General features: G+C 37.1%; 1 protein-coding gene across 4 annotated transcripts in view; it reads left to right on the top strand.

Moving 5' to 3' along the window:
* The window catches only part of GAB1 (GRB2 associated binding protein 1), a 132,160-nt gene that overhangs the window by 98,605 nt on the left and 17,562 nt on the right, over window positions 1-15,993 (top strand). For all 4 annotated transcript variants that reach the window (XM_012453978.3, XM_012453980.3, XM_012453979.3 and 1 more), the window contains 3 exons: window positions 2,188-2,789; window positions 3,997-4,082; window positions 4,271-4,574. In XM_012453978.3, coding sequence (XP_012309401.1) covers window positions 2,188-2,789; window positions 3,997-4,082; window positions 4,271-4,574 — 992 coding nt within the window. The remainder of the gene's footprint in view (window positions 1-2,187; window positions 2,790-3,996; window positions 4,083-4,270; window positions 4,575-15,993) is intronic.

Genomic DNA, 15,993 nt, shown 5'->3' with positions numbered 1-15,993 from the left:
ATTCCTCTCAAACTCTCAAGCTGGCTTAAATATCTTTCTGGGTTTTTATAGCATCCTGGTTATGCCTTCATATCTTGTTCTATCGCAGTGCTAGAAGCAGCTCGATGTTTTTAATTAATCTTCACTAAATGTAAGCTAGTCAGAGCAGGGAGCTTTGCTTATTACTCATAATTCCTCTAGCTTCTCTTAACTCTGCGTTTGAATTAAAGAAAGTACAAATTTTAGAATATGCAAAGGTGCATTAGAAATTCCACAGAGGGACAGTACAAGTGTTTTTAAGATGGAGAAAACAGAAGCTTCATAGGAAGAGTAGGTTATGAACTACAGCTGGTTGGTGAGAGAAGATAAGAAAATCATTAGTAATTTGCGCAAAAATAGCTTGAGGGAAAAGAGAGACCCGAGTGAGCATGGTGGGAGGAAGATAATGAGGAGGAGAGCCTCTTGGAGGGAAGAATCTGATTTGGAAGTAGTAGGACGTAAGATAGGATGGAGAAGGTGGAGCCAGATTATTTGTAGCCTCAATGTCAAGTGGTTTCGTGTGAGGCCTTATAGTTCCCACACCCTGTAGGGGGCCCTTATTAGGTTTTTCTCTTGAATACGTGAGTGATATAATAACTGTGTTTTGAAAATACTGACCTTATAGAAGTCTGGCTCCATGAATAGATAGGAAGAGGCAGAAAGTAGAGGAAATTCCACTAAGGAGAGTTCAGTCATGTAGATCTCAGCAGGGACAGGGACCTGAACTTGGGATGGCAGCAAAGGGAATAGAGCAAGGGAATAAGTGTGTGGCTAAGAAGAAGGGCTTGGTGCCTGCATGAGTGGGGATCAAAGAGAAGTAATCAAGCTGCTTGGGTTTTGAGCCTAGAGAATCTGGATAAAGTAATTTCTTTCATGCAAGCCAGGAAAAGCAGTTAATTTAAAAAGTAAATGGATTTCAATTTGAGGCACACAAGCAAGGTAATAGTGGAGTATCCAAGCAGAAATATCAGTTTGAGAATATGGGACTTGGAGTTTGGTAAGATGACGGAAGTTGTCAACATTCAGAGAAGAAAATGAAGTTCTGGAAAAGGAGGATGATCTCTAATGGCATGTGTGGTAAAAGGCTAGAGGACTGAACTCTGTTGGCCATTTCCAGGCAGAGAGACAGGAAGAAGCAGCCAGTCAGTGAAACAAGGAAATTATCAGTGAGGGAAATGAGTTTTAAGATGGAGGCTTTTAAGATGTTTTTAAGATGAGGAAAACAGAAGCACAGTGTGGGTTTTCTGATAATAAAGGGGGAGACTTTACAGTGCATAGTGCCAGTTGTTACTAAGAAGTCTGGGCAAGTAAGCCCTTAAAAAAACCTATTATAGTTATTTAAAGAAATATTGTTTAAACTCCTATAGACTGGAAACATGCAGAAGTAGTTCAGGTATCTTGTTTAGTGTTAAGGAACTGAGAGTGTGCTTGTGTTGTTAGATTCATCTTGTCCTATACCCAAATTTTGTGATAACCTCAAAATGTAGACTGAAAATGTACGTAAATGTACCTTAATGAGATTTCTCAAAGTGAGTTATTGTTTGGAGTTGATTAACTCTGTCTCATGTATTTTGATCCTCTTTGTAATGTTGGCTAAATATTTGTTTAAAGTAGTGAAAAGGAAGATACATGGAAACAATTAGATGTCACCTTCTTGTAGGTCAGATTGACTTTATTCAATACCAAGTAATCGTTAGACTTTTAATTTTACAGAGCAACAAATTTGCCGCGGGGAGGTTTAAGACCAATGGATCAACTTTATAAATTGTACTAGCACTAGGTTTTTGCATGCTCTTCAGAGGAAATGCTTTTCCTTGTGTCTATGCATTAATCATTGACCTTTCTTAGAGTTTTGTAATGTTTAATTCCAGTGCTTCAGGGATTGTGTTTTTATGTGCAGATTTAACAGGTGGAGTTGGGGGTGTGGGCAGGTATAGGATGGAATTAGGGAGAATGCTTTTGTTGGTTTTGTGGTGGCGGTTTTGTTGTCTGGTGTCTAATCATAAAAACTGTAAATTTAAAACATTTTTGCTTTAAATCCTATGGATCACACAAAAAGTGTAATGAGAAAAGCCCTATCTTTTGATTGCTAAGCTATAAATATGTTTATCAAAAATGTATTCTTATGTCTTCACCTTGTTTATTCTGTCATTAACAATTTTTATTTAGAACACACACTGATTCTGCAAAATCGACCTCTTCTGAAACAGACTGCAATGATAACGTCCCTTCTCATAAAAATCCTGCTTCCTCCCAGAGCAAACATGGAATGAATGGCTTCTTTCAGCAGCAAATGATATACGACTCTCCACCCTCACGTGCCACATCTGCTTCTGTAGACTCCAGCCTTTATAACCTGCCCAGGAGTTATTCCCATGATGTTTTACCAAAGGTGTCTCCATCAAGTACTGAAGCAGATGGAGAACTCTATGTTTTTAATACCCCCTCTGGGACATCAAGTTTAGAGACTCAAATGAGGCATGTATCTATTAGTTATGACATTCCTCCAACACCTGGTAATACTTACCAGATTCCACGAACATTTCCAGAAGGAACCTTGGGACAGACATCAAAGCTAGACACTATTCCAGATATTCCTCCACCTCGGCCACCGAAACCACATCCAGCTCATGACCGATCTCCTGTGGAAACGTGTAGTATCCCACGTACGGCCTCAGACACCGATAGTAGTTACTGTATCCCTACTGCAGGGATGCCGCCATCACGTAGTAATACCATTTCCACTGTGGATTTAAACAAATTGCGAAAAGGTCAGTTTTACTTGACTTCTTCTCTATTAGAGGTTAATGATAGAAAATCGATTTGTCTGAATATTTGTTCTTTTAAGCGTAGTTTAAATATACTATGTTACAAAATATAGTCCATTTTTTTCAGCTCTACAGTTACCTGGAAGGGTATATGTGCATTCATGCTCTGCTGGAAGGGAGAAAGCGTTGGAGATTTTCACCCCGAAGAAGTATGACCTTCGTAATGCCTTCCTGCTTCAGGAAGTGTGTCCTTCTCTCTCCCACTTTCTGTAGTCCTGGGTGGATAGGCCCTCTGTTGGGACAGAAGGGCAGGAAATGGACCAGCCACAAAGCCTCTCCAAGTCATACCCTTTCCTGTATTTGTGTGCCATTATGGCCGCTTCTAAGTCACATCTGTTGGGCTCTATTTCCTTCCTTCCTATATAAGCAGTTTTTATGTTGTGTCTAATAGTTGATATTCTGTTCCTATCTAGCCATTATGCTTTCTGTTTATTTGATTTTTACTTGTGTTTAAAGAGCTGAATCTTCTCTCCCCTTATCGCTACCCACTTCACTGATTGCTAGTGGGTATACTTTCCTATACCATCTCTTGGAGTCTGTAACCAAAAGTTACAGACCTTGAGAGGAGAAAAAAAATGAGTCTGAGTGATACTGAGATTCTCAGTCCTAAAAATAGAAAACTAAAGTTTTTAATGCACATATCCTAAATGCTGTGTGCTAAAATTTCTGTGTTTTGTGGTAGTTTTCCAGCTGTCTTCAAGGAGATAAATATTTAATGTATTTGTGATTATTACTTAAATCAGTGCTTATTTAACCATTCAATAACAATTTTTAACTCCTTTCTTGAAGTGACTGTATAACCTGGTTATAAGTTAGCGAGATGTAAGTTGGGCCCAAGGTGGTGCAAATGATGAGAAAATGGAGGTGTTTCTCTTCATCTTTAGATAACCTTTCTTATCCCAGACTTAGACATTCACTCACACTCAAAATCAGATATTGGTATTGGTTAGTATATGAGTGACTGTCTGCATTTTATAGTGGTTTAATATGCCAATTTCAAGATACGATGCTGTGAACATTCTTTTTAAAATCTGTGTGTGTGCATGTGTGTATGCGTATGTATAACGAGAGAAAGATAATAGGTCATCCTGATGACCCCGAGTGCTGGCAAAGATAGGAAGAAATGTTGATAGTTTGTTCTTTATTTTAGATGCTAGTTCTCAAGACTGCTATGATATTCCACGAACATTTCCAAGTGATAGATCTAGTTCACTTGAAGGCTTCCATAACCACTTCGTAAGTATAATTGATCTTGGCATCAAGTGTATTTCATTGTCTAAATCTTCATAATTAGTGCCGTGAGACCAAGTGAAATCATGAAATAAAAGTATGCTGAGATCCATATGAATGGACATGACTTACAATTCTGTTTTCATGTGTGACAAGAGTTTTTGTTTATTAAAATAAATATATGTGTGTTTTAGAAAGTCAAAAATGTGTTGACAGTGGGAAGTGTTTCAAGTGAAGAATCGGATGAAAATTACGTCCCAATGAATCCCAACTCACCACCACGACAACATTCCAGCAGTTTTACAGAACCAATTCAGGAAGCAAATTATGTGCCAATGACTCCAGGAACATTTGATTTTTCCTCATTTGGAATGCAAGTTCCTCCTCCTGCTCATATGGGCTTCAGGTCGAGCCCAAAAACCCCTCCCAGAAGGCCAGTTCCTGTTGCAGACTGTGAACCACCTCCGGTGGATAGGAACCTCAAGCCAGACAGAAAAGGTAAGGAGAATATGGCAAAGGAAAAGGCTTGGGGAGTGCCAGCTTAGATCTATTTTTAACTACCATTAAATCCAAAACAGAATTCAGACTAGAAATTCTGAAATATTTCTTAGTTCCATAGCTATCAAGTTTTGCAAAGCAGTACTGCCGTTTATAAATTAACAATTTATAAATGGTTACTTAAAATATTTTGTAGTTCCATAGCCATCAGTAAGCAAAGCAGTATTGCCATTTATAAATTAACAATTATTATATCGCATGTTGATGTGAGGTGATATTTATGTCTTCTATCTCTAGAGCAGAGGTTACAAGCTAAAATACCCACAGGGATTAGTGGACAACTGGGGAGAATTAGAAGAAACTGGACTTCTCTAGCCCCATCTAATGGGAATAACTAACCTACTTGGCTACAATCCTTTGTTGACTTGTGAAATTATGCACCCATACGGGCAAATCTTCTGGCATATCAGGAGAAGCCAGAGATTTTGGATTTTATAGATATTATCTCTTGATTTTTAAAGTTCTATCGACTAATTTAATTATTTATAAGAAAACATTGCAGGTGAACACAAACACTACTGCAAGCTAGGTAATGGCCTTCAGCGCTGCAAGCTAGATAACGGCCTTCGGCTGCTATTTAGTAACCTCTTCTCTAGAGTATATAATATCAAATCAGACTTAAGATTATTAATGCATTTGACATAATTATTTTAGAACACTGAGACTATATAATCTTGCCATTCTGTTTGTATAACAACTTCTTAAAAGTTACTTTGCCTTTGCTGGGGTGTAAATAAATGCTTCTAGTCTATCATTTTTTTTCATGCTGGCCTTCATAAGTAACATCAAGTTCTAAGGTAACATAGTTTGTTAAGAATTCTGCAAAATAAACTGTTCAGCCAGATTGGATAATATCTACCCAGGATTTTATAATTTGGGTTTAAGTGGTTAAAACATAGACAATTTGATTTGTTGCACCATGCTGTTAGTGTGGCTTAATCTTGACAACCAAGTAAAGTAGCATAAATGTGAAATGTGATGAATGATACAATATCTGGCTTACTTCAGGGTGTTTCAGCACATTTGAAGTCTCATGTGCTAGATGTAGCTTTTTAAGACCACACGATGTTTGCATCAATTTCTCATTAACCTGGGCTTAGATCATTAACATTAGTTCTAATTAAGTTCTAGTTTCAAGTCAAAGAGACTGGGACTCAGAGTATCTTAAGAAGGTTTTGGTTTTGTTTCTAAGTAAGGATAATCTCCTTGTTTAACAGGTGGGTAACATCCTTCAACAAGGAGGTTATCGGGAAGTGAGGCAATTCTAGAGGACTGTTGTTATGTCCTGCTCTTTCTGTGCATTTCTGTTTCTTGGGAAATCTTTGCATCTGCTTTGTTCTCTTTCACATTCTTACCTTCTTTTCTGTTTTCTTCCTCAGTATCTTCTACTTAAATGGATTCTGCTTTCCAAGAGCTTTGGCCTCCAGTGCTCCTCCTCTGTGGCCTCAATTCTGCCTCCTGGCTCCTTTTTATGTGCCCTTACAGCTTCTACATCAGCTTCTCATTTTTACTCACTTTAGATTGCTTAGAGATTATGTGATAGGTCTATGTGTGTCACACCCACAACCACTGAGACTGCCCAGGCAGCAGGGCTGTGATTACGGTGTGGATCTCAGAAAGGATGTGAGCATCAGAGGCTTTCTATTGGATCATGTTTCCTTTTGTTTCTCTTTTTCTTTGTCTCTAAATCATTTTAGACACTACTAGTCATTTTCTTTGCATATAATATTCAAAAATATGTTTGGACATGTATAGCTTTATAATTGGTTCACCCAGATCACTAAGGGATTGACATACAAGTGTCATGAACTGTTTGAAATATTGAAATATCTTTTTTTAATGTTAAACTGGTGCTTTTCCTTATTTTCCCATAATGAGTGCATGTTAGTGTTAGATCTCTACTTTTTAACTCCAAACCTAACAGTTTTATATTTTGAGGTCTCACATAAATGTGGAGGGAGTAAGATTTGGGTGAGGGTACAAAGCTCTTAAGTCCCCTCCTTGACTCCTCTGCTGGTCTTTTCCCCCTTGAGCTCTGTAAAACACAGTTTGAAAACTCCAGCAGTCTTTCCAAACTTTCTGCAACAGTCTGAACATTAGTTATATTTCACAATTGTGATTCCATGTGGTAAGCATAATATGAAATCAGGAAACATTCCTGTTTATAAGTTAGAAAAGTCCTAAGATCATAATGATTAGCTTTTAGTATCATGTAGCTCTGATATCACTCATGTATCCCACATCATTATAACATATTTTATGTATATATTACAGTATATACTATGTATCATGTATACTACATATTATATAATTATACATCTCTATGTATTTAGTGAAAGTACTATTATTCTAGTACACTAGAGATTAATCATACTAGTTCTTTAAGTTAACCTAAGGGAACTTAATAGAACAGAACAAAGAAGGTTCTTAGTTATTTCTGGAGATTGTGTTCATTCTTTTAAAATTGAACTGAACCGTTCAGAGACAATCGTGAGTTCATTGGCCAAATTATTTAGTGTATCTGCTTAGATACAAAATGAAATAAAAAAGAGCACCCAGATTGAAATACCCAGGTGGTTTTTGGCAGAATCAAGAAGGCTTAGAAGAACAGTAAAAAGGTTTCTACAGTCATAGTATTCAAAAAAATTGTTTTTCTTTAGTACTATTCTACTTTTTAAATAGTTATGATACAGGAGAGGAGGCTTGAGAATGTATTTAACATTACAGGGCAAACTTTGTAAACTCACTTTACAAAGTTATATGACTTCATAAACTCACTTTGCAAAGTTATAACTTCAAGAAAAACATCTTAAAAGCCAAATTCAGATCTCAAAGCAAAGTTTATCCTCAAATACTTAAACTAAAATAATGTCTCATTTGGTCCTATAATTTTTCTCAGTATTTATATCATCAGATAAATCTATTTTAATTTCAAATTTCATGACATCAGATAAATGACTTAATCTATTGTTTCAGTATGTCTTATAGAAAACTCATAATAAGCAAATCTAATTCTATAAAATATGGTTTGATTAGTTTCAGAGCTCTGTATAACTAATTCATTGCCCAATATGTCTGGTTTTTGAGATTGTCTTTGCAAATATCTACAAGAAATCAGTAACATTCTAGTCTTGTTTATATCCCCAGTGATAGATGTCAGCTGTTGTAGTTTGTGGTACAGATGAGCTTTTCAAATACTTCTGAGTAATTGAAGCTGCAGAAATATATAGATGTTCTGAACACTCAATGTATTATGTTGTCTTAGACCCTTTGCCTATCACCCAGTTCATGATAGCAATATTTTTGTCATACTATTTCTGCCACCGTAGTGTTTGTTTTGAGCCAAGTTTTGTGTGTAGTAAGAGAAGTGAAACATATTTTAAACATACTGTATTAAATATTGAGAAAGCAGATGAATCACTGGAAATGCAGGACAAATTATATTTTGACCTGTTCAATTGAAAATTTTTATATTTCTGATCGGAGTTTTGTAGAGTTTGGGAAATTATCTGTTACAGCTTCTCTTTAAGTCATGACATAAATCTATATTTAATCGCTAAACTTATCTAAGGCCTCCCATCTCTGTCTAGTCTCTGTCTAGCATGATGCAGCAGCTGTGTGAGCCCCACATGCTATCTCTGTGTTGTTATGTTTGGCCTTGTCCATTCATGCCTTTCTGCAACAGTTTGAACATTAGTTATTGTACTGACTGTTTTTAAAGCCAGTGTGAGGTTTTATATGGTGTTTTTATACACCAGTTTGGTTGAAGTACTTTACTTTCAGGCCTAGATCCTTAATATGGTGTGGGGAGCATACAGAAGACCAATCCCAGGAGTTTCCCTGGGTGACTCTTTTGGCACAGTGATGGATTTGCTGTAAACATTTTTTCAAGAGATCCTTCAAAGTTTCTGAATGTGATTAAAAATTAACATGCACTTTTTAAAATTTTTTATTCCTTTTTATTTAAATTTTTATTTTAGATTCGGGGGGTGCACATGCAGGTTTGTTACCTGTGTATGTTGCGTGATATTGAGATTTAGGGTATGAAAGATCCTGTCACTCAGAAACTGAACATAGCACCCAATTGTTAGTTTTTCAACACTTTTCCCCCTGCCTCCTTCCACTCTCTGGTAGTCCCCAATGTCTCTTGTTGCCATATTTATGTCCATGAGTACCCAATGTTTAGCTCTCACATACAGGTAAGAACATGGGATATTTGGTTTTCTGCTCCTGTGTTTATTTACTTAGGATAATGGCCTTCACCTGCATCCATGTTGCTGGAAAGGACATGATTTCATTCTTTTTTTGGTTGTGTAGTATTCCATGGTGTATATGTGCCACATTTTCTTTATCCAGTCCACTGTTGATGGGCACCTAGGTTGATTCCATGTCTATGCTATTGTAAACACTGCTGCAGTGAACATGTGAGCGCATGTGTCTGTTTGGTAGAAAGATTTGGGTTTTTTTGTATATATACCCAGTAATGGGATTGCTGGATCTCATGGCAGTTCTGTTTTAAGTTCTTTGAGAAGCCTCCAAACTGCTTTCCACAATGGCTGAACTAATTTACATTCTCACCAGCAGTGTATAAGCATTCCCTTTTCTCCACAGCCTCACCAGAATCTGTGGTTTTTTGGCTTTTTAATAATAGCTGTTTTGACTAGTGTGAGATGGTATCTCATTGTAGTTTTCATTTGCATTTCTCTGAAGATTAGTGATGGAGTATCTTTTCATACATTTGTTGACCACTTGTATGTCTGATTTCGAGAGGTGTCAGTTCATGTCTTTTACCCATTTTTTAATGGATTATTTGTTTTTTGCTTGTTGATTTGAGTTTCTTACAGATTCTGGGTATTAGCCCTTTGTCAGATGCATAGTTTGTGCGTATTTTCTCCTATTTTGTAGGTTGTCTGTTTACTCTGTTGATAGTTTCTTTTGCTGTGCAAAAGCTCTTTATAGTTTAATTAGGTCCCACTTGTCAATTTCTGGTTTGTTGCAATTGCTTTTGAAGACTTGGTCATAATGCTTAATTTCTTAAGGGTTTTTTTATCATGAAAAGATGTTTGATTTTATCAAAAGCTTTTTCCATGTCTATCGAGATGATCATATGTTTTTTGTTTTTAATTGTTTACATGGTGAATCACATTTATGGATTTGTATATGTTGAACCACTTTGCACCCCAGGAGTTAAGCCTACTTGATCATTAACGTGCTTTTTAAAAACTACATGTATACAATAATAATTATTTGTATGAATAACAACAGTACATGTAACTAGATTTTGATAAACAGGTATTAAAGTTTAAATCTTTTTTTTTTTTTTTTTTTGAGACAGAGTTTTGCTCTTGTTGCCCAGGCTGGAGTGCAATGGCGTGATCTTGGCTCACCGCAATCTCCACCTCCCGGGTTCAAGCGATTCTCCTGCCTCAGCCTCCCTAGTAGCTGGGATTACAGGTGCCCACCTCTACACTCAGCTAATTTTTTGTATTTTTAGTAGAGATTGGGTTTTACTGTGTTGGCCAGGCTGGTCTCAAACTCCTGACCTCAGGTGATCCACTCACCATAGTATCCCAAAGTGCGGGGGTTACAGGAATGAGCCACTGCGCCCGGCTTAACATCAGGCTTTGGGTTAAATTCATTACCATTTAAAGGAAGTAAGTATGAGTGCATTTTTACAGCATAATCTTAACATGTGGGGTTTTATTCTCTATTCTCTTGACTTCAGAGTATAATTATGATTATTACATTTCTCTTTATATCTTGAGACCATTAAAGTATAAAAATTTTTCAGTTGTCTGCCTTGATACTTTCCAGAATTAACAGATGATAATAACAATGTGAATTACTTTTACTCTTTCTTGATTTTGGAGATGCCTACTGGACGTAGTAGCATAATCTGCAAAACTTTTGGAAGAGTGAAAAATTTAGGCTTAAAAAAAAATTAGGCTTTGTAAAGCCTGTAATAATACAGAAAATAAAATGTGTACTTTGTGTGGAATTTATGTAAGTGGTTACCTATTAGGATAATGCATTAATAGATCAAATCTACTTATTTGAAACATGGCCTCGCATGACTGCCTTGACTGTATTTGATGTGACTGACGAAATACCATTTAGTTCTTTCCTTTTAAATGACAAGCAAATACGACTGGGCACAGTGGTTCAGCCTATAATCTCAGCATCTGGGGAGACCAAGATGGACAGAGCACCTGAGGTCAGGAGTTTGAGACCAGCCTGACCAACATGGTAAAACCCCGTCTCTACTAAAAATAGAAAAAAAATATTAGTGAGGTGTGGTGGTGCCTGTCATCCCAGTTATTCAGGAGGCTGAGGCACGAGACTTGCTTGAACCCAGAAGTCAGAGGTTGCAGTGAACTGAGATCATGCTATTGTACTCCAGCCTGGGCAACAGAGCCAGACTCCACCTTAAAAACAGAAAAGGGACAAGCAAAAATATGTGAGATTGATCAGATTAAACACCACTAGCTTTAAGAGAAAGGCAGTTTATTCACATTAATTCAACACAGATTTAAGCACCTATCAGTTACAGGATATAACTTTTCCAAACTAGGAAAATGTTGCTCCCCTGAAGAAGCTCACCATCTAGGAGAGGAGATGGAGAAGTAAACACATTATCATAATTACTGTGGAAGGGGCTGTGGTTGAAGTAAACTCTTGGCACTATTAGGGAAGCTCCCCTGAGGAAAGTCTGAGAGTGTGAGTGGCAATTAAATGATGTTAGGGGAAGGCAGCCTGGCAAAGGATCTTCTCATCAGAATAAACAATGTGCCCAGGTCCTTTAAAAAGAGAGGAGATAAAACGGGCCCACAGTCATGGGTAGGTAGGTGGGTGGGTGAAAAGGAAGGAGGAAAATACCAAAGGAGGGACAAATGCCGGATGCCTTGCAGGTGCCTGATCCTGAAGGAGTTATAATTTATGATAATGAGTTTACACTTTATTCTGAGGGCACCATTAAAGAATTTTATGCAGGCATGTAACATAATCAGGTTGTCCCTAGAGAGCTCATTCTGATTTAAGAACACAATAGAGAAAATAATTGTATTCCTTAATGTAAAATGTTATAAAAATCACTTTTCTTTCTCAGAGAGTACTTTGCCCAGTTTTCCAGATCCAGGGTTCTTGAAGTTTTTGTTGAGACAGGATCAAACAGGAAAGGCATAGCAAAAGTCTCCCTGTGTGGTTCCCTCAACTTGGGGAATGTATAGTGATTTTTGGAAGTTTTGAGGTACTTGGAGTATAAGCGGAACTCATATAGCCATGAAGTGCACATTTCTTAAAAAAGACATCAGACAATTTTTCATTTTCTGGTGTGAATGTCTGTAGCATGTCAGGGCCTTCATTTTAAAAGAGTACTCTGATCCTTGCTGCTCTGTTTCTTAGGGTTGCATAAAATGGTGGTGCTACATTATGACTTGCTTTACATTTTGCCTTGACATCAGTGTTTGCGCAGAAAGTTTTTATGCAGTTTGCAAGGCTCTTTTCTTTTTTTTCCTTTTAGAGATAGGTTCTCACTATGTTGCCCAGGCTGGTCTTGAACTCCTGGGCTCAAGTGATCCTCTTACCTCAGCCTCCCACAGTGCTAGGATTATAGGCATGAGCCACTGTTTCTGGCCTGCAATGCTGTTTTTTTCTTTGGAATACTTGGGGACAATTCCTTAGAATTAAAATCGTCTCTTTTTTTTTTGAAGGGCTTTAGCTTTTAAAAGTTTTAAAAGTGTCCTCCTCCATGAGAATTCACATGATATAAGAGAGCAAAGCAAAGGGAGGGTAAGAATCATACACTGCATTCTCTTCTAGATGGCGTATATTTTCTAGTTAGCGGTGTTTTCATTTTTTTTTCTTTTAGAAACCATTAAAATGAGTTACAGTGATGAGGTTACAGTATAAAACAATATATTTGAAAAATGTTACACCAAGAATCCAAAAAGCTAGAATTCATTTCTAGTAATACTATTAACAACCACTCCCTCCCACTAAATGACATTGGACAAATCCATTGACTTTTCTTTGCATATATTTTCTTATTTTAAAATGTAAAATTACATCTATCTCTAATTGTACTCCAAATTAGGGAGCAGATCACATGATCAAGAGATTGACGTTAACAATCCTCCTAAGGATTAAAGCACAGATAGAAATTTCTCCAGTAGTCAGTGCTCTTCAATTATGTTGTACTCTTTTTTCAAACCAAGTCTAGCAAAAGCCAAGTCTAACTGCCTAGGACTTAAAGGTTCAGTCACAAATGAGTTCTCTGTTTACTCTAAGCATTTGAGAATCACCAAAGTTGGTTTATTTTTGCCTTTGCTTTAGTATTCTTATTTAATTAATTAATTTATTTATTTTTGAGATGGAATCTTGCTCTGTCACCCAGAGCGAGTGCAGTGGCACAATCTCGGCTCACTGAAACCTCCACCTCCCAGGTTCAAGCGATTTTCTTGCCTCAGCCTCCTGAGTAGCTGGGACTACAGGCGCACACCACCACGCCTGGCTAATTTTTGTATTTTTAGTAGAGACACGGTTTCACCATATTGGCCAGCCTGGTCTCGAACTCCTGACCTCATGATCCACCCACCTTGGCCTCCCAAAATGCTGGGATTATAGGCATGAGTCACCGCACCCAGCCTTCTTATTTCTTATTATCTACTTTCACACTTTTCTTCAGCAATCAGTAAAACATTGGCCTATTGCATATAGGCAGTAAAGGAGAAGAAAAGGCTAAGACAGACATACTTACACCTTGGACTTTTTTTCTCCTTTCTCTCCTATTAAGTAATACAGGGCTGTTCTTTGGGTATGATTTTCACTTCTGTCTGGTACATAAATGTCAAGTTGAGTATGGAAGCATAGAGAAATTAAGCTAACAAAATGCCTAAGTGACATAGTATATTCAGTGCGGCATTTCCACATTGCCGCTTTTGCCCTAAAATTAACCTTAAGCTTTACGCAGAGTAGAAAATACAAGTAAATTTTATAAATGCATTTTTTAAATTTCAATATGATTATATCATATTGTTCTATTAAGTAAACCAAGGAATATCCTAGAAAAGGAGTACCCTTTTAGTACCCACCCTGGAAAAAAGGTAATGGAGATGAAGAAGAATTTGAGTGAAAGGCTTACTGATTTCATTCAGCTGCTTTTGCCTAATACGAGTCTCCTTGGAGCATGTGACGTCTTCGAAAATTACTTAATCCACATTGTATTCATCATTACAATCACTTACATTTTATATGTTTTCACTGTAACCAACAAGAAATTACTGGTCAAGAAGGTAAACCCTTCAGAGAAATGTAGAGATTTTACGTCTCTAATATTTGAAGTACTTAAAATTTAGTTGAGAGAACTTACTGTATATAAAAGCAAAACAATGCAAATGCTCTTCTAAGAGCAACTATAGTAAAGATTCTAGGTTTGAAATAAGGATATGAGACTAAGAACATGAACCTTCTCTCTAGATTCACAGGATTTAAACTCTGGCTCTTCCAGTCATCATCTTTGTGAGTCTGGGCAAGTTAACTTCTATAAGCCTCAGCAAGCTTGGTAATAAAATAATTAAAATCTTTATTAAATTGTACCTTCCTTACATGGTTGTTGGGAAGTTTTAGAGTATCAAATCCTAAGAGTGTAAGTAAATGTTCATTATTGATGATTAAGTGTAATGTAATTTCTCTGGGCAGTCTTACAGAATGTATTCTACCTTGAGCTTTGTGTAGGAATTAGTTACTGATTGCTAAAGCAGTGGTGGATATTGATAGTGAAAGAATGTAGAAAAGGGCTGAACTTTTAAAGATGTACATGAGAAATAGAGAAGAGAATGGTCTAGCTAGAGCAGAGCACAATTCAAGCGAACATGATGGAAATGCATCCATAGTTTATTCTTGTGGCATCTCTGTGTTCTCCATGACTTCCCCAGATAAATCATATATAGTCTGTGTTCTTGTTTGTAAAATCACTGCTATCTTGATATGTAATTGATTGAATAGAACTTGAAAGTAGCTGGATAGTATGTTGCACTTGTTAAAGTCAGAATAAAAAATGTAGAGATAAATCTTCAACATATTATTTGGGAAGTAAGAATTGCAATTTGAGATACACACACACAGACCCAGATTCTTTGTCATATCTAAGAATAAAGAGGAGGTTGGGAGTTTTATTAGAAAGAGAAATCTTATGTATTTCTTTGAAAGAAAGCTCGCTGGCACTAGAGAATTTCTTGGGAACTGGCAAGCTCTGATTGGTGAATGATGGCAGTAGGTAAAACCAGTTTTAGTGTCATGGCAGGTCATTTCAGCAGCTTCTAGGTAAAACTGGTCTTAGGGTTGCAGCAGGCTGTTTCAGCACCTGGACTTGTGGAAATGTTAATTCTTGGATCAGTTGCTCTGTGCCCTGGGTGCTTTTTGCTCCTGGCCCTCAACCCTGATTTAGTTGGGTGCAACAAGAATGACCCAATTTGTATAATCAACTTTCACACACCTTTCTCATAATGGGCCTTTTTTTAATGGCTGCTATCATTTCTTCTGTCCTTTTCAGTTTGAAAATCATTCTCCTACCTAGAGAAGACTAAAGCAAGATAGAAGTTGAGTTTCTCTTTTTTATCTGTTATGATTAGTTTTTCTTCCCAAACAGGTTTGTTCTTGCCTTGTTTCTCTTCCTCTAAACATAGGTTTTAAAAGAGCCTCTATGTAATTTTTCATAGGCCGTGATCATTCTGGACTATAGTCATCACACCAGCATTCACACAGGCTCTGGTAACTTTCTCATTGACCTTGACTACCTGCTTCTTCCATTTCAGTCCTTACCATTTTAAAAGCTCTTTTTGTTGTCACATTGGGAAATCATTAGCATTTTGAGACCAAATACAGATGGTCAAAGGGGATGGACTATATAACTCTGAGAATTTGTACCTAAGGATCCAGGAAATGGTGTCATTGCTAAGAGTATTGGAGGTGGAAAACGGCATTGGTTTGGAGGAGAAACAATCAGTTTCAGTTTCAGAGGAATAATTGGAGGTGACCTGTCAGGCAGTTGAAGGGTAGAACTAGAGAAAAAGTGAGAAACCGTAACTAGGTAAGACTTAGCAGTCATGTGCCCTTGATTATTTAACCACAAACATAGATAAGATACTGGGGGCGTAAAGCTGAGAAATGCAAAGAGTGACCACTGGGAGATAAATATGGTGAAAAAAATCAGGAGGAAGCTGAAGAGCTAATGAAAACAGATCTTTCAGAAAAGGAGGAGTGTATCACACATAACCGATCAAGACCAGCCAACCAAAAATAGTTCTAAGAGCATTGTGTAATTAAACCTGACATCATTGGTGGGGCAATTCTCTGTGGCATT

This window comes from Aotus nancymaae, unplaced genomic scaffold, assembly GCF_030222135.1.
Source record: "Aotus nancymaae isolate 86718 unplaced genomic scaffold, 86718_ANA_hifiasm-v0.15.2.pri h1tg000033l, whole genome shotgun sequence".
Taxonomy (NCBI): Eukaryota; Metazoa; Chordata; class Mammalia; order Primates; family Aotidae; genus Aotus; species Aotus nancymaae.
This window is presented reverse-complemented; position numbering and strand designations above follow the sequence as displayed.